Source organism: Aptenodytes patagonicus, chromosome 11, assembly GCF_965638725.1.
Source record: "Aptenodytes patagonicus chromosome 11, bAptPat1.pri.cur, whole genome shotgun sequence".
NCBI lineage: Eukaryota > Metazoa > Chordata > Aves > Sphenisciformes > Spheniscidae > Aptenodytes > Aptenodytes patagonicus.
Genome location: NC_134959.1, coordinates 4,762,423 through 4,789,223, shown reverse-complemented (window position 1 = coordinate 4,789,223; position 26,801 = coordinate 4,762,423). Strand labels below are relative to the sequence as shown.

Sequence of the window (26,801 nt, the reverse complement as noted above, 5' to 3'; positions counted from 1 at the left end):
TTCCTGAAACACTTGTTTTCATTTCTGCCTTCAGTATCTGTGTTCACTGAACAGTTTTTATATGGCAAGTGATCATATTACAGTGATCTATTGTTTGTTACTTCCATATTTCTTAAGATACTGTAGTACTAATAAATATGGTTGCTATACATTTTTAGGTGCTTTTTCTCATTCAGGTGCCTTAGAATTTACTTGGTGTCGTAGTAACAAACCTTTAGTTCTGCAAAGCACCTCAGTTACAAACAGAATAGTTTTACTATTTGCTACTTACAGAGAGAATAGTTTTACTCTCTTTGATAGGCTCTGTATGGTTGATGGATTGCTACTGATCTGAGCTCAAAAATCAAACTCTTGGTATCGATTGGACTGAGTTTCTGTATGTGTTTTGCATTGAGCTAGCAAGTTACTTAATAGTGATGGATTTATAAATAGGTTACTCCAAATAAAAGAAATTATCTTATATTTGAACTAGCAATATATTGATGAAAAGTGACCTTGCCAAGTCGAAGGAGAACACCACTTTTTGGTGATGTAGCAGAACTGAGTGAAAAAGAACTTTTATGCAATTTGCAACTAATTGTTATTTTATTGAACAGTAAAGTCCAATCATTATGTGTGCTGTGTGTTTCAACTTAAAAACTAGAAGGAGACAGGAACAATGCAATGGAGACAGGACTAGACCTAGTCACATCTAGGCGGCACCAGAATTTGGTGAAGAATAAATACTAGGTGCAATCTTGTTTTTCTCTTTTTAGACAGGAACTTGTGCAGTAAGATACTATTTGTACTCACTGGGGCTACTATCAACTATGTTGGTAATAAATGGTGACACTTCAAGCTATAATTAAAGACATTTCATGAAAATCATACTGTATTGTTAAAATACCTCCCTCTTTTAAAAAAAGTTCAGATTTTAATATGCACAGGCCTATTATTTTTAGAAAAGATCTGTACTGTGATGTTAAGTCCCTTAATTGACATAGCTAGGCTCAAGGGGAGTACAATGGAGTAAAATACCATAGGATGAATTTCCATTACTTTGTGAGTGCAATGACACTTTGGGACTAAATACATTAAGGTTGAATAGTCTAGTCTATGCAAGAAGTCACTGTGATGCTTCCGAGCATAAACTTCAGAGGGTCTGTTCAAGGACTTCCTGGTCTAGGCTGTTTAAGGTTTGAAGAGAAAAAAAAAAATGCTACGCCTCAGTAGATTTTAACAGGACTTCTCCTGCTTTGCGTGTTTGTTTCTACCATATATTTAATTTTCCAGTCTTATCATGGTAAACCTGTTTGAAATTAGTTGCCTTTATTTAATTGCTATTAGTTTGTAATAGGGCATGCTTTTATTTCTGTTATGACTGTAATTCACTCCTGGTGTTCTGTTAGTGATTATCTCTGTGGTTACAAAGATACTTTTCTTGTTTTTTCAGTTACAGATTTGCAATAGGAGAAGCAAATTTTACTGCATCAGCTTGCTGTCATGAGTTCTGAAAGTTTATTCCTTTTATGATCGTTTATTTTGCAGGTATATGAAGAAGAGTCTTGCTGATTGTTGTAATTCGAAAAGGCCTTTTTTTATTTGCAATTTTTGGTGCAAATGGCATTTAATGAATTTTGTGACTGACTATATCCAGACTTTATTTTTGCTGTAATAGCTTTGACTTTCCAAGTCTCCCTTTGTTGCCAAATACGTACAGTTTTGTTTTTCTAAGCATTTTTTCCAGTTGCATCAAGCAGTGAAAAAGTAGAGATCTGCAACATAATAATTTTCCTTGCAAAAAATGTTTTAGTTATATTTTTGGACTCAAAATAATTTCTGTTAAGATTTGTAAATTATCAAAGGATTTGAAAAGGGTAAAAAAAGACAAATGATGACAGTTACATTGTGAGTCTTGGAATTCAGGAAATTGCTCACATGGGGTTGTCATAATTTGCAGTTTAGGAGAAGCATGAGGGAGAGAAAAAGAGAGGTCTGCTTTATCTCCAGAAACAAAATAGGCATAGAAATGTAGTGTGCACATAGTCCTGAAAGATAGTGAAAAATCAGTAAGTCAGAAGTTGTAGATTAGGTTTGAGATCTAACTTTATGAAAATGCAGCACAGGAATTGCTACTGTTGTATGTTGTAAAACATCAAGTGGGAGTTCAGAATTAAGGGAAAGTGGTGATGGAGCATGGAGTTTACTGGGGAGATGCCCTTACTAACATGCTCAATGCGGTAATTTAGAGTTGACTGAGATCTCCAAAAAAAAAAAAATCCAGAGACACACACTAGAACTGCTAATTATACCTTAAGATTAATAGTTTTAACAGGTAATGCTGTCATCAGATCTGAAGACCAGTGAAGCATTTCAGAAAGTTCCTGGGCCTAAATGTAAGCAATAAAAATAAAAGAACATGAAATAAGTTCTGTCTTTTGATGTGTTGCTACATAGCAGACCCTTGTTGATCCTTTGGGAGCTACATTAGAACTGTTTGACTACTCAGAAGAGACTATTACTGTGTTAATTTAGCTAATTTGAGGCTCATTGACTAAATCTTTCTTTATTGACAATTAATGTAGAGAGATGGTCCAACATGTTAAGAGTTACAAACAGTAGTTTTAGAGAGAGAAAACAGGTAATTAGAAACAACATTTTATTTCAGATCAAGCTGCCCTTGGCATATCTTTCAATTATATACATTCCTGCAAACTATTTTTCCACTAAAATAACATGGAAACCATTCAGATGTTTCCTTTTTTCTATATATGAAATATATACCTTGCCATTGTTGGCAAAGTAGAAAAAACTACACTGTTACACTGAAACAGAGAAGCTGCTAAATGTTTGTGACCTGGGATGTGCTAATCCATTTAGACGTTGTTACCAGGAAGATCAGCTGTCTGAATTATAAAAGTATCTGCCATAGATATCCTCTTGGAAAAAACAACCGGGCATACTGTGAAATTCAATAAAGCTGACTGTAGACAAAATCAGCAAAAACTCATTTAGTTCAGAATAGCAGGGAAAGATAAACAGTGCTTTGTTACCTTCAGTGCTCGTATATCATTGTAACTGCTAAGGCCGGGCAAAGAATACAGGAGGGAAATGAAAGCAAAGTGCTAACTGTGAATACTTCTGTGATATATTTAGCCAATCAGATGTCAAAATTCAGCCTTCATAATCTAGCAGTTTACAACCTCTTATGATGATTTTGAGGAAGATCAATAAACTCATTTTTACTGACATATATAACCAAACATACAGTAGGTAGTGAATCGTGTAGATGGCGTTTCCAGCACCCAAACCTTTTATCGTCAACTTTGAATTATGTTATCTTTCGCTTAGCTAACAGAGTCAGCAGAATGTAAAATGTTTACTAGAGAAGAATGTGTTGAGGAAGGAGAGGTGTTGCTCCACGGAAGGTAGTTCAGCTCTGTGGTCAAACAGGCAGGTTCCAGTTGGTAATGCAGGTGCACTGAGTATGAGAGAGGCTGCCAGAGACTGAGAGAAGTTGGAACTAGATTTAGCAGCAGAATAAAAATAAATAAATACATCTGAAAGTGACTGTATAGGTACAGAAACAGGACACTTAGCATGACAAGATGATAAACTGTTATGTGCTGGAAAAAGGGAACAACAGACGTTTTGTACCATAACGCAACGCTTCACAGCAAAGACTCTTGGTGATGGGGGTTTTGCAGTTCTGCAGTTTGAATGGGTTTCATAATACACGGCCCTTGTGATTTGCAGTAGTCATCTAAATCCTATAAAACAGATACAAATAAATCTCATCTAGTTCTCTTTTTCTGGCTTTTACAGATTAACCTTTAAAACAGTGAAATTCAAAAAGACAATAGAATTGCATCTTATGAGGGTGTGGCAAATACAGTATATAAAATATGCTGATATTGCTTCAAATTTTGAAGGGGAGAGCAATTTATTTACAGAATAAGCAAATTTCTCAGAAAGAGAAAGTCCACTAGGAGAACCTTCCTTACAAATTATCAAATTTTTCTCTTCATCGACACTTAGATCCCAAGCACTCTTACTCCCTTCTTGGATGGGGCTTTGAAAGGAGTCCTGGCTGCAGCTCATCACTCGAAAACTGACAGTGTAAAGAGGAGGAGATGTTATCCCAGGAATGCTGACAGAGCCAGAAACTTGGGCAGCAAGGCAGCAGTATGCCACATGCCCTCCAGTCCAGCTTGTAAAGTCCTCTATACAAGTGCTCTTGTAATTCCTTGTTTTGTTGCTTTTAAATAGAGAAACCTGGCTGGTTACATCTGTACTAAACTGGTATAAGCTTGAGTGATCCTTGACATCTAAGACCTTTTCCTACTCATTTGTAGGAACAGATATGTTAAGCAATAATAAGAAAGAAAAATATGTGTGTGTGTTATATACCTGACATTTACACTGACCTTTATTTCTTATGCCTAAATAAGTGAGTTTTCTTGTCACTGATGCATTTTAGATCTTAGATTTTTGTTGTTGGTCTGATTAGTTATGGGCTCTCTCTGACCCTGTTGCTTCTTGAATCCTTCTGTGAGATGAAATTTGTTAAACTCTTGCCACTTCCTACATGCCGTTTGGAGTTATTTTCAAGCAGTAAGAATGGTGAGCAGTGCTTGAATGCTGCTAGGAGCTATTTAAAAGTGCAAAGCCGTTTTTCATCTTTTCCTATGTTGTTTTTGTCTTTGTTGTTTTTGTGGTGCAGCATAGAGCCTAAAAATTCTGGCACAGCTTATGTCTTAATCCTTTATTTCAGTCCTACTTCCTCCCTTTGATTTTCTTTAATATTTTTGTGGTGATTAGGCTTGATTGCTTTGGTGAATCCTGATATCTTCTCTCTCTCCCCCATCCCCTCGTTCTTTTTGAGGGTGTCCTGTTTTCGGCTGGGATAGAGTTAATTTTCTTCCTAGTAGCTGGTACAGTGCTGTGTTTTGGATTTAGGGTGAGAACAATGTTGATAACACACTGATGATTTAGCTGTTGCTAAGCAGTGCTTACACTAGTCAAGGACTTTTCAGCTTTTCATGCCCTGCCAGCAAGAAGCCGGGAGGGGGCACGGCCAGGACAGCTGACCCAAACTGGCCAGAGGGATATTCCATACCATACACAACATCATGCTCAGTGTATAAACTGGGGGAGTTGGCTGGCAGAGGGTTGACTGCTGCTCAGGAATGGGCTGGGCATCGGTCGGCGGGTGGTGAGCAATTGCATTGTGCATCACTTGTTTTGTATATTCTTTTATCATTATTATTATTATCCTTTCCTTTTCTGTCTTTGTCTTTATCTCAACCCGCAAATTTTACTTCCCCCCCTCCCCCTCCCAATTCTCTCCCCCATCCCACTGGGGGGGCAGGGGAGTGAGCGAACGGCTGTGTGGTGGTTAGCTGCCTGCCGGGTTAAACCACAACAGAGGGGCTCAACATGTGTTCTCTTGTGATATGGGAAGATTTTCATTAGTATTTACATGATCATCCGTAATACTTTGGTCTGTGTGAAGTACACATGGCTTCATTTGAAGAGCTGTATTGCTCCACAGACTTGAGGGATGTCCTTTACTTCTCATTTGTTCACTGAGGTTACTTTTTGGAGTGGGCATTCTAATTTCAAAACTCATAGATAATATTTAACAGGAAGTATGCTTCAGAAGTAATTTTAATTCAATTTTTGTAGTTATATGAGAGACCCTTAGAAATATGCAGCTTTCTGTTGTGAGGATGCAGAAAATTATTTTCAGTTGTGGTTTTGTGTCTATACAGCTGTAGAATAGTGCTTAATGGGGGGAAAAATGAGACACTGAGAGGACAATCAGGTTTTCAAAGCTCTTTCAAAGGTGTTTTGATTTTAATAAGATATATTACCCAGTCTTGTAAGGCACTTTGAAAAATCACACTGTGTGCATGTTGGTAGCTTAATAACCTTTGTAAATCTGATTTTGTATCACTTGCTCAGCAAGAGACAGAATTTAGCTATCAGTCTTATATTCGGAGATCAAAAAACCTGGATTCAAGCTTGATTTAAATTTTGTCTGGTGTACGGCTTTGGTAAAGTCATTTCACTTCTGTTTCTTCTCTCATCTTTTGCCTATCTTATTTATGTAATTGATTTTCTTCTGAAACACTCTGCTATATTGTGTCAGTTGGTTCCATCAGTTCTATCATAATTAATCAGGATGGTTACGATCAGTTTGGGTACCTCGTGCCTCCTTTATGTCCACCACTAAAATGGGGATGGTGATTTTGGGCGTTTTTGAAAGTGCTTATATTGCTTGCATTTCGGTAGTCCACAGGCGCAGCAGGGTTTGCACATGCACCCAGAGCCCATGGGCAAGCTCTGCCAGGCTGGCAGGACCTTGGAGCAGCTACCGGCTACCCACCTTGACATGCCCTGCTGCGCAGTGTGGTTGAGGTTTCCTGCACAACAGAAGAGAGAGTTTTGTGATAACACCAGTGTCTTCCATTCTCTGCTCGCAATTCCTTTGTTCGCTGTGACTTTTGCATAACTAACCAGTTAATTCAAGTTTTCTCCTGTGCAACCTGACTGTTCAGAGTGTAGTGTTCCTAGGCAGTGACTTTTATGAGAGGGACTGGATTTTAAGAGGGGTGGATCTAGGGCATAAGATGGACTGAAGCTTTGAAAAATTGCTAGTTACTAGCATTTGATCTTACATATAAAACTAAATATTCTGTGAGTATCAGAAGGAATCTGCCATGTGCAAAGAATTACTTCTTACAAATATTTAAATATTAAAGATATGAAATCTTCAAATAATAGTCACAAGAACTCACAAGAGTAAATCTTGTCTGCTCCAAACTGACACAAATAACTGAAAATACCATTTACTTCTTGATGACCAGCTTTGACTTTAATAGTTTAAAAACTATTCTCAGGAATAAGTGGTAAAAAATATGAGATTAAAAGGTTTATTTTTTCTGTTGACACACAAGAAAGCTTCTACAAAATCCCCAATTATTTATTTTATTTTCTGATGAGCTGAAAACCTCAAAAGAATTTTTGAAATTTGGTTTAGTGTTGTCCTGCAGAAAAGACGGAGTTCATTTTGGTACAAGCTTTCTATGAGTGTGTGTTTAATGTATTCTTTTCGCTGAGGTTTATGCCATCATTCTCTATAATTTTTTGTTTTCCTGCTCTGTGATCTTGTTCACGAGAAAGGGACCATTTTATACTCACAGCAGAGAAAAATTTTCAGGACTTAAGTTCTACAAGAAAACAGCACCTTTTTAGCAATATTGTGATTCAGAGACACACTGCTATGGAAGAAAATACATTTACTGTGACACTAATAGCATTACAGTATATACATTCAATTAAATAGTGAATTCTTAATTGCTTAGTTTATTGCTATGGAGGAATTTAATATATTAAAATTAAAAAAATATTAAATGTATAGCATTTTAGCTTCATTTTGCAGCAATGAGCATATTTCACTGATGGCATCTTCTAGGCATATTCTGTAAAGTGAACTGCAAATCAAGAGACATGCTGGTGCTAGAAGACAGACTAGTGCTGCCAGTACAGGATAAAGAACCTGGAAAACTCCAAGTACTGTTATCGCTAGTTTAATAATTCAAGATTTGTTTTCTTTCGCCGAGCAAGATCCTTCCCCCAAGATGTAGTGGCTTTTCTGGATTGCCAGTGCCAGGTTTTCCAGAGAGATGGACAGTTTCTGATGTTACCTCAAGTCAACAGCAGGTGCAGGTTCAAGTGCTTTTGGAGGTTGGCCTTTACTGAATGTAAACTGGCAAAGACAATGTTCTTGCACTTCCCACTTCAAGGGAAAGATGGACAGTAAGATATTCACAATAGGAAGATTTACTGCACAAAAATTAACGTGGAGAATATACAGAAAGTTATTATTTAATTAAGGCAGCTTTCTTGACTTGGGCTGGTTTTGTTTAAAGAAAAAACATTTGAAATAACGTGGGAATCTTGTTATGACTTATAGCCACATATAGATAAACCTCTCTGTTGACAGGTTCAAATGCAACTTTAGCTTTGAAAAGGTGAAGGTTCTTATTAGTAAAAAGTGTATAAACTATGCAAATGCAGTTTGTACTTCTATTTCTCCTCCTCTGTCCCTTCTTTCTCTCAAAAAGAAAGAAAAGAGTTGTTAGACGTCTGTTTAGGAATGACCTCATGGCAGCTGCAGCTGGGAAGGACGCAGTTGCAGGAACCAGTCAGAATTGCATTAGGTGGGCACGAGACAGCTCCTGCCACCAGTGTGCTACCAGACAGCCTCCTGTTAGACCATGGGACAACAGTCAGGTCAATTCTGTAGAGTATTCCTGAATTTGACTCAGCTTAGAGGAGGCCTTCTAGGAAAGGTTAATGGTATTCATCATCATTTCCTCTTTCCTCACGTTATCTTTTTCTGTTCCTTCACTCTTATCTCTCCACTCCTTGACCCCCTCCCATTCCCCAAAAAAACCCAGTTTTGCTGTCCAATGACATTAGCTTCAAACATAAATTACAGCACAATTAATTAAACACGTTTTATCTTGCTCCTCTATTGATGTACGGTCTTGTTATCAAGCATCAGACCAGTCACTCCAGTTTGTTTTGCTCTTACTTCCCCAATGAATAGTTCTGTACCAGTGTGACTGCATAAATTAAATCCCCCTTTCTTCCAAGTCTAGTAGGGTAAGTAAATATACATTCATACTGTTGCTGGTTTTTTTGCTTAATCAGGCTTAAGTTCCAGGAAACTTAAAAAAGTTCAATTATATAAAGAGTACCAGTTAAATATTTATTTCTTGGTACTTGCTCGGAAGAACTTGCTATGTTACACTTCACAAACCAGAATATTATGACGTTGACATTGACTTTTCAGTCCACTTACATGACTAATGATTAAAAATATTAAGACCGCTACCTTTAAAACTAGTGAGAAAAGAACATCTTTGTTTATAATGTTAAATTCCTCTTCCTTTTCACAAAACTTTTATGGCGTCTACAACACCTCGCATCTGATGTGATCAAAGATGATGAAATGACTCTTACCTAATGAAGAATTCATCCTTTGTCATTCTTTTGGGAGAGAGAAGTCTTGGGTTTTTTGAAATTTTTGTTTAATTAGTGCACACAGTTAAGAGGTAGCTGTGCTAATAGCAGCTATGATGTAACTGCAGGGTAATTCTAGGTTTGTAAGATAGGTTGGTGCAAACCTTTATTTTAGTGAGGTCTTTGCTAAAGCTTTTCAGTCTTTCACCTGACTCGAAGGGGCAGAACAGTTATAGTTTGTCATTGCAAAGTATATGGTGCTCTCTAGGAGAATACTACTTAGTAGGAATGTCCTACTCACGAGCCTTATTTTTTAATTTAGCTTTCCCTTCTTACTTTGGATTTCAGTAGTTCAGACTTGCTGAGTAGAATTGGATAACAATGCCACCATCAGAAATCATCTGATATTGTAAAACCTAGTGCTTAATTTGGAAAATTCACTAAAGTCAGCAGTATTTAAGTCATATATTGTATATGCAGAAAGACCCCTACACTTATTCTGAAAGAAAATGCTTTTTTGTATATTGGTTTTGATCTTTAATCTTTTTTTTGTTAACTGAGGTTAAAAAAAATGGTAAAAAGAATGAAATTATTTGAATGATTGGTTTGGAATCTTTTCACACTGTTAATTCCTACAGTATTGCTTTCTTCAATTTGTAGACCATATACAGTTACAGTCTATATATTGCCCAACTTATTGTGGTTTACAGAAAAAAATTTAAGCATTCACAGAAGGTTGAGTTGCTGTTTTAATTAGTTTTCTTAGTGAAATCTAGAGAGTCCTGAAATTCTTTAAAGGCTTTATAGACATGAATGTTTTGAAATGAAATCTGTATTTTCTGTGATAGGAACTTCAGTGTTTTTGTGTAGTAGGGCAGGAATATATATATTTATGCTAGGACTAGCCATTTGTACTATAATAATAGTATGAAAATTTCTGGTTATTTTAACCAACTACATTTTCGTTATTTTAACTAGCAGTATTGCCTAAAAATTGCCTCCTTTTACATAAGCCCATAGCAAGACTGGATCACTATGTTGTGCTTTTCTGTGAATTACATCACTTTTCAAATTATTTCTTTCTGAAGAAAGGCACCTAGCATTTGAATGTTGATTAAAAATTAAGATTATATTTTGCAAATGTCCAAGCAAACAAATAGGATAGAGTTTAGGAATGCTTGAAATGAGGACTTCTTTGTGATAAGCTGATGATTACAAAGATCTAGTAGGAATTCAAAACAAGCTTTGCATTTCTAAATCTAAAGGCTTTTCAGACATTGCATAGATCCTTGTTAGGAGAAGAATGAATCAGAAGACCTATAGCAGTTGTATAGTATGTAAAATGTTTTACAGCTTAGGGTAAGAGAAAGTCTGCATTCAGGAAACTCTCTAATGCTCTACATTTTCTTCCAATAGTGTTTTTCCAACAAAACATGTTAGAGATAAACCATGTGTAATAAAGACAGGCACCTATCTTAAAATAAAAGCCAAACCACTGCTTCTTCACCTCTAGTCTTCACGAGTATGAAATGTACAGAAGAATACAATGATACCTATAATCACCAAGGTAGTGCTTTAGGCTTTCAGAAGTCCATGTACTGAACATTAACTGAAAGGAGATGTTCAGTGTCTTCGTGCTGCAACGATCCTTTCAGACTGGAACTGCTTATATTTCAGTTGTGAGGGTATTGTGAAATGGCACATCAATAAAAAGTTATGTGACTATTGCTAGATAAGAAACCAATAAAATTAGAGTAATAAATTATATTTTTTTTAAGGAATCAGAATCTAATTTTTAAGTGGATGCATTAGCAAAATAAAGCCTCTGTAAGATGCTCATAGGAGTACTTAGAATGGCTAATTAATCCCTTCCCTCCTAGGCTCTAACTCTGCATGTGAAACTAAATTCTCCCATTGCAGGTAATGGTGCCATTTTTTGCCATCATCTATACAACCTTGCTGAGGTAATCAATACCCTGTCATCGATTTGGTTTCATATCCTCTCCCTCCATCTCTTCTTGTGCCATATAAAAATTAGCTAATATTTTATTCATATTCTTAATAGCAAGAAAATTTAATTGTAATTAATTTCTGTGTGTCTGAATTATTGTCTTCTCTGAGTTGTTTTAGGTAATTGCATCAAAGTTTTAGTAAAACTTTGCACTACAAAGAGACTTTCTTTACTACTTTCTACGACCTGGAGATGGCCAAATGTTTTTTTTCTTACCAGGAAATTGCCTACATGAATGATCTTTAAGTCTGTCGCCTTTCTTTACTGTCAATCCACACTTAGGAATTGATGATAAATAAACTTAGCAAGTATTCTCAGTAATAATTCTAATCAAGCTAGGAATAAAAAAAGGTAGCAGCTGTCTGTACCGATAGATACCTCAAAATAACCAAGATTGGGGCAGCTAGTGGTATAGCGGTCTTTTGTAATGGTACAGTGCTCCTTTCAGATTTCTGAGTGTACCCCAATTCCAGGATGATGCACCTTTCCTCTGTCTTGGTCACATTTTACTCATCTGTTTTTCCTGCTGTGGTGGGCTGACCTCGGGGGGGTCAGAGCAGTGGGGTGAAAAGCTCATGGGTCGAAATGAAGACAAAACACCCGTGCAGTGTTTTGCCCCTTTCTTACGCAGGCCTTCCCAGAGGCGCCACCGGCATCGCTGACAGGCTCAGCCGTGCCCTGTGGTGGGGCCGTGGCGGAACCGGCTGGAACTGGCACGGGGCAGCCCTGACCTGCCCTCACAGAGGCCCCTGCGGCCCCTGCTGCCGACACCCGGGTACGGACACCCAATGCACCTTTGAGCTCCTGACCTCGGGGACCTTGTGCTTCTGGAAAGCTGCTGGTTTCACACACAGAAATGACTGATTTTTTTTTTTTTTTTTTTTTTTTCCTGGGTGAAGCTGGGTATGAGGAACAGGTAGAAAAACCACCTGTTGAAACAACTGGAGGAATTCTGTGAGAAACATTCTTATCAGCAACGAATTAGAAATTAAAATTAAAAGGCAGTTAATGACTAAAGAACCTGTATTAGACTTTGAAGATAATTAAGTACTAAAAGATATTCCAGGTTTACTTATGAAAAACTTTAAATTTATGATGTAATTTTGTGTGGACCGCTGGCTGGCTGGAAAGTAAAAATAGGCATCTGTATGCAGAGAAGGAAGGTGGCTATCCAGAGTCGTTTCACCAAAAGCAATAAATGAATGGAAACAACCATTCTGTGAAGAGAAACCTTTGAAATTACTTTAAGTAATGGTAAGAATGAGACTGGTTATATTTTCCTGTAAATGTTGTTGCTGACTGCAGAATGGAAGGGAATCAAGACTGTATAAAATAAAGCAGAGTGCTTAAAACAGGTTTGTGCAGCATTGAATAAGCTTACTAAACTTCTGGTAAAATCATTGGTGTGCTTAACTTTATCAGTGTTTCTCGGATATATTAGAAGCAATAGCCAAAGTCTGCTTTGTGAGGTGTAACAGTTCTCATAAACCCTTGATTATCCTGTGTAGTTTGCATCTATACTTTTGTCAAAAATGAAATTGGGATTTAGCCTACAGTGTTCCTGAAAATATGGTTGGTTAGATTATGATGAACATAACTTCATCACTATGAATATAATTCCATAACTTTTAAGTTGGAACATTGACAGCGTAGTCAATCTTATCAGGTTTTCACATAATAAATAGCTACAGAGCTCTGCAGATTGTTTTTTTTTTTTTGTCAATTTGCCCAGATCTGTCTTTATGCTTACCACTTTTCCTTAGAGTTATGTTGTTATAATCAGGTAGGAACTTCAATACTTTCTGAATGTCCAGTTACAGTCTCTTGCTATCAAAAGAATGAATGCAGTATCTCTCATACATCAGTCAAGTTTTACATTAAAACTAGATAGGCTTTCCTGCCTTTCTTCTTTATTGAAAGACTGAAATCTCACTCTTCTGATAGTTAGGCGCAATCTAATTTTCCACGTGGTTTTATTTACAGCCTGTTCAAAGTTATTTGTTTTTTTGTGCCAATACTGTCTTTTACTTGAATGCTTCTTTCTTTTGCATGTGTTGGGTTTTTTTAAGTAACAATATACTTGTTGGGGCTTTATGGATTTTTTTGTGGGTTTTTTTTGGTTGGGCAAGATAAGACATAAGGCAGCTTCTTTCACAAACTAGTCATGTAAAGATAGATGGTCATAATTTCCGTGCTGCAGGATTTTATTTTTAAAACATTGTAGAAGAATGGGTTTAAAAGGAGCTGGTGAGTTAACCCATAATACTTAGGACAAGCCTGGAAATTATTGTGCAAAGACTAATAAAATAAAGTCCTCTGTCATCTTAATAAAATGAAGCAGAGATCGTGTAACCGTTCCTACAGACCTGCCATGCCAACTTTTTTGGCCAGTTGGTCTCAGGCACAATGGACTTGGCAATGATAAAGTAAATCTATTTCAGTCATTAATAAGAATCATCTATTCTCTTCTTTAATCTGTGCAAGTCTGGGGAAAAAAAAACCCTAGTGTTAGATCAGCCTTTGCTTTACATGACTTACAATTTTGATAAAGCAGCTGAAGTAGTTTTTTAAATTTAGGAAAGCCTTTGTTCTTTCCAGTGAGCAATATAGTCACTTAATATTGAGAGAGAGATTAAAAGCAAATTATCTTGAATTTGAAAATGAATTTGCTGGAATTTCACAGAGAAATATTGCTATTCTTCCATTTCCCAAAGCAATTAACATAGTTTTGATGAGTCAACATTTACTAAGATAAATCTTTTTGTCAGCAGTTTCCAACTGTATCTAAAACTGTATCGAGCTTTAATGTAGTTCAGTAATAAGACTGCATTTTCCTTCCTAGTCCTCGTCACATCATATGCAATGCTAAGATTATTATATTGACTTTAGAGTACAGAGTTAAACAAGCCTTGTAAATTGAAGGGGTGTGTGCCCCCATAAAGCTTCAGCTGTGCCGATGCCACATGAATCAGTTGTCTTCATGTGAGAGTATTTGTTTGCTTTTAAGCTGTTAAGCTATATATCTAGTGAAAAATAAGGCTTGGGAAAGGCTTGCAAGAACAATTGTTGGAGAAGTGAGAATTAGCAGTGAGTAGATGTTAAAAAATGGACTGTGACACTATTTACGAGTAATGTATGTGAGTAGATAGTTTACTCATAACAAGTACTCCTACTCACACCCAGCACACTGAACTATAAAAGTGGAATGTATTTATAAGCGTAACAAAACACAGAGAGATGTGATAATAAACCAAGCATTTTAATAAGGAATTAGAATTCTGGCCTAATTCTTTCCCAGTAGGATTTATCACTAACTTATAAATAACTTACAGGTATAAGACATGGCAAAGAAGAATAAATTAACAGAATAAACAAAATAGAGACTTCCAGACCCTGCTGCTACCACTTGCTCAAGGAAAGACTGGAAGAGAGTGATATTAACGTTTGTGCTTAGGTTCATTTTCTGGCTGGCTTAACTCCATTAAAGTTGAGTCCGGGGACGGGTAGGGTAGGTGAAAATGATAGTTGTGTCTCCGATATGTTTATCACTGTGTTTTACTGATGTCTTGGTGAGGAGAGAGAACTGCAGTTAGAGCATGCAGTTGCAATCTAAGTTGACGTTTTCTATTATCTAAGAAGTTTTGGCATGGTTTGCCCTAATGACTGATTAAGTTTTGGTAACTCATTGTGACTTTCCATTGCAAGTGGATTGGAGGGTTAAGATATACAGTATGATCTTTCTTTCCAGTTTTTGGAAGTAAAGGAAGTCCAAAAAAAATCTTCAGCTGCATATCTCGGCTTTATGTTCAACAGGTGCTTTCATACATTGGGATGTGAGTGTGCGTGTGTATATATACCTACTTATATAAGACTGCGTATGTTGTTCTGTCCTTCCATACCTTATTAGAAAAGCTGAAACTGTCAAAATTACCTAACATAATACTTCATGCCATCATCATTGAGAAAATGTATTTAATGTCTAATGCGTTCTTGCTTTTTTTTTTTTTAAAAAGGCTTTTAACTGAGCATTAGGAGATATGTCAATTATACTGTGATAGTTCTATATGTGTCCACTCTAAATGTGCTTGAAAAAAGTAAAGAAACAAATTCTAACCAAATCTTCACAATTAGTATCAAATTTACAGGGGGTCTTTTTTTCTTATACTCTTCATTTCATTCTTCGGAGAATATGGTGTTTTCAAGTTGCCAAGGGGTATCTTGATTTGAATATGTATCTGTCTTTCTCTTTTGCTTAGATTGAAAATCTGCTCTGAGTCTAGTCCAAAAGAATGGGCTGCAGGTGGTATCCTTGGCAGGGTCTGGTTACAGCAGCACTGATCTGAGCTGTTTTTTTCTTACTCTTTGCTCACTGTGATAGTGAACTAATGAATTTACTCCTCTTTTTATGTTCATACAGCTTGAAGTTGAGGTCACAGATGTAAGTGGGAAAACCATCGATGGTCCAGTCCGCCTAGATATTTCTGTTATTGATCAAAATGATAACAGGCCAATGTTCAAAGAAGGACCCTATGTTGGTCATGTCATGGAGGGATCCCCTACAGGTAAGTCCATGCCAATCATATCTCTCTAAATAATGCCTGAACACATTCTGTGTTGATAAATGCATTATTATCATATTGTACAACTTTTCTTGCTGATTTTGTGGCTCACTGAATCCTTCCCCCGCATAAAGAGGTGGGAGCAGCCCTTTAGGACAGCAGGTAATGATTTTTGAAAAACAGTCAAGTCTGAAGTAAAAAAGAAAAAAAAAAGTAAAATAATGTAGTTTGGAATGAAAGCTTTGATTTAGGTTTACACTTTTTTATTCATATCTGGGATCAACAAAGACAACCCCTAGGATATGATTAAGATTCAGACCAAATAACATGTACAATTTCTGTTCGGAGTGGGAATTTTACCTTTTTCTCTGTAAGGTTAGCTGCTGGAAGGGTCATTTTTATTTGCTCATATAGCATGAGGCTAGGTAAATAATAGGAATAAATGGAAAGTGTTATGAATATGCTAATATTATAGGGCAGATTGAAATACTGAACGATGTTACTTGTGTAAATGCAGATACAACAGTTGCAACAAAATAAAAACACACTTTGAGAGTTAAAATTAGTAATGAAATTGTTCTGATTAAATTCACCCTTGATTTTATCTGATGATGAAATTCTATAAGAATAAGATATTGTTCCAAATTTCAATTTGGGTACAAACAACCATCCTAGCTAAACTCTTTCTGCAGATGAAGGCTAAATTAGTTTTCTTCAACTGTTGTCCTCAGCTGTTGTGCAATTTTGTTGTGAGTTATTAAACAGCTGTTGTATTCCACTCAAGAGGTATCTCCACTGCATTTTTAAGTGGTAATTGTATGATCGGATTATATTATGGAGTTAACCTGGATCTTAGTGAAAGAAATTTAAAACAGTAGAAGCCCCCATTAAAATCAGTGGAGTGCTAGTGATCTAGTTGAGATCAGAGTTGTGGTTATATGTTTGTATGTTTTTCTATACATCATTGAACACAAGACCTTATCCTCCTTATACAGTTGAAGCTGTGAGTATAGACATAAGGTTTTGGCTGTATAGGTATCCTGAAATATTTTGAAATGAAAGCTGGAATCACGTATATTATATTTTTATGAATATTTAATATTCATTGAAGCTTAATGTGGTGACGTGTTTTGTTTACTCTGAACAAGGATAGACATTACCATTCACTTTCTTGTATTACATATTGATAGGACTAGAAGTTATTCTTTGTCCTTATTTCATTATTTATGTAGTTTCTCGAAATCATGTAACCTTTTTAGTGAGTTTTGCATTTTCATGTATAGTTGCCATTGTTTGAAAAGCTGTAGGTATGAAATGCATTATGAGCTGCTCCTTCATCAGATTAAAAAAAGTGTTCAGGTAAATGTTCATTTACCTTACTTGTGACAAGCATGTAATGAACCAATTGACAATCTTTTCATTCAAATAGAAATGTGTTTCATATTTGTGAGTATGGCTGGTGAGCGGAACGCTAACTCTTTTCTGTTGTAGGTCTCTAGTACATTCTTAATTTATTTCAGATATTGATAGCTTACTCAGAATTCAAAAGAAATTTCCTTAGACTGTCCCACTTCCCATTCACCCTGTGTGGTAACAAGAGTTTCATAATTAACTGAGAATATATTGCTAACAAATGTCAGATTCCTTTGCACAGTCAGTCAATAGTATGTAGCAGAGTGTGACTATCTAATTGGATCAAGGGGCCAACGTTACTACATTTTCATTTAAACTACAGCATCTTCTTGTCGTGCCCGTTTAGATACACATTCCTAGACCACTGAGTAGGATGGTGTAGTTTTAGTAGATTCACAGCCCCTAAATCCAGTATTTCAGTAAGAGAAAGCGGTGCCAAACAGCTCAAACTCTGCAGTGTTTAAGCTTTAATCCTGCTGTGGTAGTATGAGAGCTCTGGATATGAGCTGCGAGTTCCTACAAGTCTTTCAGTGATCTCATCTCTCTCCATCAAAGCAGAAGTTTACATCTCTTATGTACCACGTACCCTTCCAAAACAATATTTAATGTTTAGCTTTGACTGTTAATTGCAGTCTGTGGGACAATATTTAATTGTTATCTGCTATATGTTCGTTCTTTTACTCAAACTCTAAATGAAAGTTTCTCTGCCAAGGATGATTTTTTTTTTTTTAAACTGGCAGTTCCCTATTTTTGCTCATCTATAAACTATCCTTCCTTTTCCTTTTTTTCACTCCTTATATCGAAGTTTATGGTTCTGATTCAGTAGACGTTTCTCAGTCCAATTTCCAGTGAATTATTCTGTAATTTTTTTCATCAATTTTCTCTTGCTGCACTTTGGTATTTATCCATGTAGCATTTGGCATTTTGATTGTCTTACCTGTTAGTCAAAGTTTGAATAATTTTTCTCAACTTGATCTTTTTCTTATCCTCTCCCGCTTTCCCCCAGGTATTCATCCCATTAAACTTCATAACCTCATTTTCCTGGTGTCAAAACCACCAATACTTGCAAAATTAACTTGTGCAAAAGTGAACCTGTAGAATCAGCGTTAGCTAGAATCTGTAATAGTTCTCTATGCAGATGGCATCCAGTCAACCAAGATTTCATGTTGTTTACATCTGTTTTCCATAGTTCTTCAAATGTTATGGCATATATCTTAAAATTATTCATCAGGTTCTGCTGTCTTGCTGCTCCCAATCAATAGTCACACTGCACAGCTTGATAGAAATCTTTGTGCGTGTGTTTGCATGTATGATTCCTGATTCCTTCTTATTGTATTAAGATTGTATTGTTGTATTTCTTTTTTGAAGTTCCAAAAGAAAGGCTTTGCATTATATGCATAACCTTATTTTCTTATCACAGCCACCTTCATCCTCATTCGAGCTCTGAATCAAACCCATTCACTGAAAGAGTCTTCTGCTGAAAAATAAATAATGCTCATATAGGTATGTTGGATCTTTGTAGATCTACATCTACAAAGTATAAATGTCCATGGATTCCAGTAATTCTGGAATAGAGAGTATATAATTATGTAGAAAAAGATCTAGATATACTGGACTGTGAAACTTGCCTGAAGGATTTTGAGGCCTCGTTAGGGGATTCAGATGATAGTATTATCTGGCTTTAAGTTATTTATTGCTGGGTTCCTGTGTGTTTCCCTATGGCACCATAATTTTAGCAGGCTTAAACCCAATGAAATTTTCTAGTGCCTTTCAAGTATTTATTGACTCTAAAACTGCACTTACACATTGTCTATTATTCATTGGAAATATCAGAGATTTACTAATAAATAAATCTTGGAGAGAGTTAGCATCACAAATTTAAGTATATAAATCTTAATATTCAAGTGAATGTTTATATTGGACTTCCTTGATGTTGCTGTAAGACACATGTTTCAGCTTTTTATTGTTTTCCAAAATGACTTTTTTCCTTAATGATTTGAAGGTTTAGTTCCTTGAAGTAGAGAAAGACACAAAACTTACAAGTTTACAGTGAAATGTTGTGCCAATCCCCTTTTAAGGACCCTCCTTTCTCTGCCATTGGAGATAGTTACAAGTAGAAGAAAACAAAAGAAAACACTGAGAGCATGTGTAATTTTTGTATTTATTTAATCTGTCTATGGGTAATTAAAGAATCTTTTGTGCATAGTCCCAATGAGGATGTGTTTTGGTGGTGTTTTAATACATTTCTGTGTTACTAAGGCCACTCATCTTTTTTGTGTGTGTGATTTTTGAAATTGCAGAAAAGACCACTGGTTATTTGGACATCTACAATTTGTGTGTCATCACTTTACTAGAGAGGCAAATACCTGGGTGTAATTACTGAGAATATAAACTTGTATATGCATTCATCTGAATTTCAAGCTAGGGCTTGCCACAGCTTAAAATTAATGATAAAAATACGTGAATGGTAGGTGATATAGTAATGTATTTCTTTCCTGATGTATCTTTCCTGGAGAGATTTAATGATATAATTAGTTACAGTTAGTTAGCTGTTTTCATGGAAAACTGTCATATTCCTGGAAATAGCCTCCAGCCAAATTCTAACAAGAGTATGCTCAAATGTATGCTTAAAGTGACCATAGATGTTTTCAGATTTCTATTAGGAGGTCTTTTCCTGGACAAACTGCAACCTTGGAGGCTATTTATTTAAAAAAAAAAAAAAAAAGGCAGTAGAGAAATAGTTTGCATTTTTTTTATTTATAACGTCTCTCATTTCTGTATGAGACTGAAGTCAGCATATATATACACCAGGAAAATAATAGTTGAGCCTGATTCAGTGACACCTATGGCAATTTTTCTACTGACTGTGATGGGTTTTGTGTTAACTGTACTGCTGATTTCTCACGTTTTTGTTTTCTAAGTTATGACCCAGTTTATTTCCTATAGATCTCTGGTCTATCCAGCTGCTAACTCTAGGGTTTAGGGTCTGTATCCTGCTGCAGACTTTCCTCAATACATTAATAAGAGTGACTGTAATCTTATGGATTACATAGGCAGACGGAAACGTTTGGATGTCTCACTCTTTGAAGGTTGGAAAGTGAAGGGTGGTTAAATGAACTTGACAGCCATCTCATTTCACTGGCTGGAGGCATTTAACAGAAATTATTTTAAACACACTTGACATTATGTGACTTGTAACAATAGGCTGCAAACCCAGTGGGGTAAAATCTTAACTGCAGTGGTTGGGAGAATTGCTCGAAAATTGCATGTAAAAAAAGTAACTTGTATTCCATGATGCACAATAGCCTGAATACATTGCATTCCAGCTAAGGAGCCCCAAACCAGGACTGATAGATGTCTATAAATAATTGCTAGAAATAAAGGGATATTTGAAGACATTTAGAGAAGAAACAGAAGGAATTAAGAAGAGTAGCCTAGGGGGTTGTTCAGCATCATAAAATAATAATTTGTAAAAATGGATAAAGCACGAGGAAGGATCTGAAGCACTAAGTACTATTGATAGCTATGCCTTGTATAATAGTGCACGGCTACGATTCAGATAAATGAAAACTCTAAAAATGGCGGCTTCTTATCAAGAACAACCTGTCAGGATGGACGGGGGTTTTTTTTATACTTAACCTAACAACAAACAAGAAGGTTAGTACACAAATGAGTATAAATGAGATTGGTTATGATAGATCAGAATCAAAAGATACCAGGAAAGGTAAACTATGGGCAGGCTGGCCTAGCAAAGTGGCAAGGATATATAAGGCATCTTTGTCTGATATGCACCTGTTGTCATATTTGATACATTTCAAATATTATGGTAGTATTTTCTGGACTGTGGTGTTTTTGTCCCTCATAATCCCTGCTGGTTTATGGAATAAGAAGTTTACCAAAGCTGTAAAATGAATAAAATTGCATTGAATTTGGTGAACTCTCCAGGCCTACTTCTTCCTTTTGACCTATAAATCCAATAACATGGAGGAAACTACAAGGGTGCTTTCAAGAGTGGTTTTTTTAACCAAAAGATTAAAATTTAAAATAAAATAAAAAAAATAGAATTTTCACAAAAAGCCATCAGAATAGAATAGTAAAGGATATAGTTTCTTGTTATGTAGGTAAAAGTAGCATCTGAAATTTCCCGGTGGCTTCTGATTCCGCCTGCATCAGTGTTAAGATGATACTTCTCCTTCAATCTTTTTTGTGACAAAAGTTATGACCTTCTACATATACATACAGGGTTGTTTTTTGTTTTTTTTTAATGCATTGTACATATTTTAAAAATAAGAATACACTTCCTGGAAGATTAAATTGGAGGGGTAGTTCAGGATATCAGATCCTAAATAGCACGAAAACCAAAATGGTGTCAACATCAACACCCCTTTAGAGCAAGCACTATGCATCAGTTGGTGGTCTAGGTCTGAAGTAGGATGTGGGTTTGCATATATTTATTGTGCTGATGATTCTTACTGTGCTGAATTTTACTCAGTGTGATGGGGAGATTTACAAAGTTTTTGAGAGTTCCACACAGAAAATCTGCAATCAGTTTAGTGGAATGCAACCATTGTGTAAAATTATTTCACCAAGCACAATGCTTCCTAAGCAAAGTAGTCTGGGGCAAATACTTGAAAAACAGTTTGAATATAGATAGAGTTCATGACCATAATGAGAATAAAATATGGAGTGTTTGAATAAGAATTGCAGAAAACTGTAATTGAAGCAAAGAGGTACATTTTGATGGGTCTCGAAGTGTACTTTTAAGTAAAGGCACATGCTTGAAATACTGCTGACACTAACGATGGTCTTAAAACAATGAAACAAATGAGTTCAAGACAGTAGCAGAAGTGGTTTTCTGCTTACAATGTATAAGGAGAACCAAATACTTATGAATGCTTTTTGACATTTCTTGCAATAAGAGAATTATGATGAACTCTTTGGGTCATTCAGCTTAAAAAAATTAATATTACCAATGGGTTTACCAAGGAAAATAAGAAACAAAGATTAAATTTTCATATGATGGAAGCTTGCATATATGCTTTGTGGAAATGCTTTGTATCATACGGGAATATTGATGCATTTTAATACTAGAAAGTAAAATATGGCACTTTGTTATAAATTTAATAAATTAATTCCTTAATAGCCTGCCTGCTAGACCTTGTCTTGGTCCCAGTTGGCTGGGCATGATCTGCTAACCCCAAGGAATGTATTTCGCCTATCTTGTATTTATTATACTGCTATAATCCAAATTACTTTTTTTTCTCCCATGCTAAGCAAAAGACGTTTTCATCTTGATTTTTTTATTTGTTCTTTTTGTTTAAAAACAAACAACTTGTAAAGATATAGTTTAGCTTTATATCCTGTGTATAAACCAGAGCTCTGACTAAAAGAATTGTTGAAAATTTAAGTGCTCATTACAACCTCTTTTATGGATGGTACTTTAGCAGTTTTTGAAGACCTATCAATTCATTTTCAGTTTCTGCCTGTTGGCTGCTAAAGGTATGTAATGAGTGAGCTCATTATTTCATATTAAAATATTCATAGTTTTTTAAAAATCAGCAGTAGAAAACTTAGAAGTATATATAGATCTGAGCTGCAAAGCTGAAATGTCTCAGTAAATCCACCTCAAAACTATCTCAAAATTAAATGTTTGAACCTGAGCTTTTTTGGTTCAGAGCAACGTCTCTTGCAGCAATACTTTGATTTTAGAGGAGCTTTGAAATGTCAAATGTCACACATTTAATTATCAAACTTATTGCTATGAGATGTTGTGGAAAACAAAAGTATAAATTGCTTCAAGGAATTTGATAAATCCAGGGAGAAAAATTCATAAGCGACTTGGTTATTCAGCCTAATAGTACTTAATGAGACAGTGGCCTAGGAAGCCTCTGAGTTAAAGGAAATGAAAGAATATAGAAAAGTCTATCTTTGGAAATACAAGCCTTTTTTCACATACCTTTTCCCTAGTCCTCCACTGCTGGCGATAGGATGTCAAGCTTTGGGTATAAGCCAGTGTAGCAGTTTTTATGTTCTTCTGTGTACGAATGTGTATAGTTTTATGCATGCTTTAAAAATTGTTGATGGCAAACTTTCAGCAATCTTTTCTGAGGATTAGTCATCTGCATTTCAGCAAAAATGTACTCACTGCCTTGAAGATTTTTGTAATCTAGCCTGTAAATGTAACGGATGTCAACTAGGTAGAAACATCTGTAATGTCAATATTTTAATTTTCAAACAGAAGCCAAGCAGAAGCCAGTTGGTTAATTATGCACAGCTGCTTTGTATATCCCAGTAGGAATTTGTTCTCAAATCTGTGTGGGATAAAATATAGCTGTATATGAATATAGGTATTGTGTGGATGTATATATGTATATTTTTATACTTCATATATATATTACATCTATATATGATATGTACCTATTACAGAGAGATGAACTTATACAGACACACAAATACTTATCTGATCCTTTAGTAGGGCCTAGGGATCCTGGTATGCTCTAGTTACTGTGCATGTAGATGATGAAAAGATATGTATTTATTAATAATGTATTGTATTATGGCAGACGAAGATGTACATCCAGTCTAATCTGCCTGTGTTTTTTGGAAGAAGTTGAGAGGAATAACCCATTAAAGTATTATCCAGTAATTAACAGGTGCCCAGCCATGCAAGCATTGTTAAACCAGTGCATTTTGAGCAAAATAAAATAACCTCATGTGTAGCAATTAGCAGTTCACTCAAACTGAGTATGTGATATGAGCGCCTGGAAGCAGGAGTCTGCAGTTCACTCCAGGGTTCAATTATTCTTGATTTTCAGCAGAAATAGGTTAGACTCAGAAAAGGTTCCAGATCAGCTTGGGTGACAGGTCAGAATTACTGGCCTGTTTGTGAGGACTAGGAATGATGAGCCACCCTCTTCTTCAGCCCCAGACAGAAAATTCCCTTTGGCTTTCTTCTTTTTACTGCACGACTGATTTTTTTGTTCACTGTCCCTCCTGCTGAAATGAGCTTTCATCTGCTTTTCTGTAGTTACACACAATGATATACCAAAAATTAGTCAAATGGCCAGATCAGTGTTAATGCCTAATGTTAAAGGTTATAAAAGCATTATGGTCTCTCTGCCTGAGACATTTCATGTACTAAAGTATTCATACTTCCACTCACAGAAGAGTGAAAGCAATGATGGTTAGCTGTTTTGGCTCTTTTTACATTATAGCTCAGGTTCATTAAATAAAAATAAGACTGTTTCTTAATTAAAGGACAAATGACTTTTTTAAAAAATGCTGCAGTCCTTGCTGGGTACTGAAAAACAAGGTCTCAAGTGAGTTTGTGTAATTTAGTATGTAAGTCTTTGCAAAGGGAAATTTATGCTTTAATAAATTTACTAGTGGCTTTTGCACCTGTTTTATGCATCGACTTCTGTCCTCTCAGAAAAGAGAAGGATGGGCTTTAAAGGTTCCGAGCAGTTTAGACACGAGACAACCTCATCTGTATAATCAATTAATTGAAAGATACTGTAGTGCCAGGAAAATATTATCTGAAAAAATGCATTGCTGTGTGGCATACTGCAGAGGAGGAGGATGCTGCAGCCCTCTTGATAAGCATTATTAGTGGTATAAAAACCTCGGTTTGTGTTGATATACTTCTAAATCACCATTTCTGGGTATTGCCTTCCCATCACCTATTTGCAGGCCAGCAGCCCTGCAGGCTATATGGTGAGTTGTGCTTTAAGTCAGTGGACTGTCAGCATCCACACCAATATATTTCATTCAAGCCCTTTAAAGTGCATGAGAAGGGTGATAAATCCTCACAACTTGCAATCATGTGCCATAAATTTATTATATGATTTGGAGACTGATGGCAGTAGATACAGTAGTTGAAGCCCTACACCCCCTTCCTTGTCCTCTCACTCAACTGGACGTAAATCCTGGAGTTGTTACCAGGTATTATAACAATGGGACATCATTTCCTTTGACAGTAATGCTATGGTGTGGCCACTACTCTAAGTGCTAAGCAGAGAAAAGCCTATAAATTGTCAGTGCAGGCAGGATTTGTTTGCCTTAGTATGCAATGCCAGGATCAGTCAATAGACGGATCCATACTACCTTTATTGTGAAAGAGATACATAGCTCAATAAAAAACTCATCACTGCAGAATGGCAGGATTATTTATTCCCTCGCAGGTTAATCTGATTATTTTTCCCAATATTATTTGAAAGATATTGTCAGATAGATAGTGTCTTTAAAAAAAAAGAGAGAAACGAGACATTTTTAAACTTTGGGTTCATGGTTTTCTTTGCTTTTTTCTCCCATTTCATACCCTCACAGTCTTTTTTTTTCCCACCATTAAATATGGTGCTTGGGATTTAAATTGCAGACTCTGTAGTCCCATGAAGTCAAAGGAAATATTACCAAAAATAGATGGGAAATTACATTTATTTTCAGAAATCAAGTCCTGTTAGTGAGCACCACTAACGTGCCTGAAAGTAAGAAAGAAATTTTTTTTAAAATAACATGTTTGTACTCCAAGAATATTCTGGTAAAGTTGAAAGGCTTATTATTGGGTTTCTTGCGGGGGAGAAGGGGAAGTGGAAGTTGAAGTTGCTGTCAGCTGATATATAAGATATGCAAAGAATGCAGGACTGAGTTAGAATCACACATAAGAAAAGTAAAAGGTTGAAGGTGAACTCTCACAGTGGTGCAGACTTCTTACTCTCCATCCATCTTCTGCTGGTATATGTTGGAAAATCCCAGTAGAAATGGCTTTTAAATATGGATCTGAGAAAATATTAACAGATACATATTCAGGACTGATTTTTGGAATATAAATGTAGCTCATCAATATTATGATTTAAGTATACAGCAGTAAAACATGGTTATCATTATTGCAATTGTTATCAAAAGGATATCCTACAATTTTTATGTGGTTCTAAGTTAGACTATTTTATAAAACTAAACTTAGAAGGGGAAAACAAACAAACGGAAAACAATAACAATAAAAAAACCCCTTTAAGGATCACTTACCAGTCAAGAACTTGAGTTTTAATTTCCTTTGATGTTTTAAGAAGCACTGTAATTTCTCCAAGGTTTAATACATGATGACCACTGTGTTGGCCAAAACACAGAGGATTACTCTGAAGGTGTCTCATGGTTAAAAAACATAATTATATTCACTTGAAGTAGCTGAGAACCAGTTGGGTAGGAGGGCTGCATTCCAATTCTGAATGCATTCACCAGTGATTTACAAATGTTTTTCAGGAATGCTTATTCTTAAAAAAAAAAAAAAGGAAGAATGTGCAAAAGATAGTGTGGTAGAATTTAGAAACCACGCACTTGTAGCAACTGCTGCTGCAAAGGGGATTCTATTGAACATCAGACATACATATGAAACATGCCAAAATTAAACGTTAAACCGATGCCAGAAATAAAACATTTGAAGCCACTGCATATATATATTTGTGTCTGTTTTCTAATTATGAATGACTGGGATAATAGGCAATGAAGGTCTATTTGAAAAATATTTTAAGAGTTTGAACTTTGGCTCTGTTTTTCAATTACAGTAAAAGCAAAATTGTCCTTGAAGAAAATTACATTGATGAACCTAAATTAATTCAACTTTAAAGTAATTTCAAAGCAATTGATAAGAAAAAGTCAAAGTGAAATAGTTTTCTGTGGTTGACTTTTAACACTATGAATTGTTTTTCTGATCTTCTCTATGTAAAAATTCTGGAGAAATTCCCCTAATCTTTCAAAATGTTTCAGTAGTAAGAGAAGTGCAACAGAACTACATATTTTGATACCATAAT

The 26,801-nt window shown here is 35.8% G+C and overlaps 1 protein-coding gene across 2 annotated transcripts in view; it reads left to right on the top strand.

Moving 5' to 3' along the window:
- CDH13 (cadherin 13) overlaps positions 1-26,801 on the top strand; it is a 525,814-nt gene that overhangs the window by 283,796 nt on the left and 215,217 nt on the right. For both annotated transcript variants that reach the window (XM_076349047.1, XM_076349046.1), the window contains exon 6: positions 15,444-15,588. In XM_076349047.1, the coding sequence (XP_076205162.1) occupies positions 15,444-15,588 (145 nt within the window). The remainder of the gene's footprint in view (positions 1-15,443; positions 15,589-26,801) is intronic.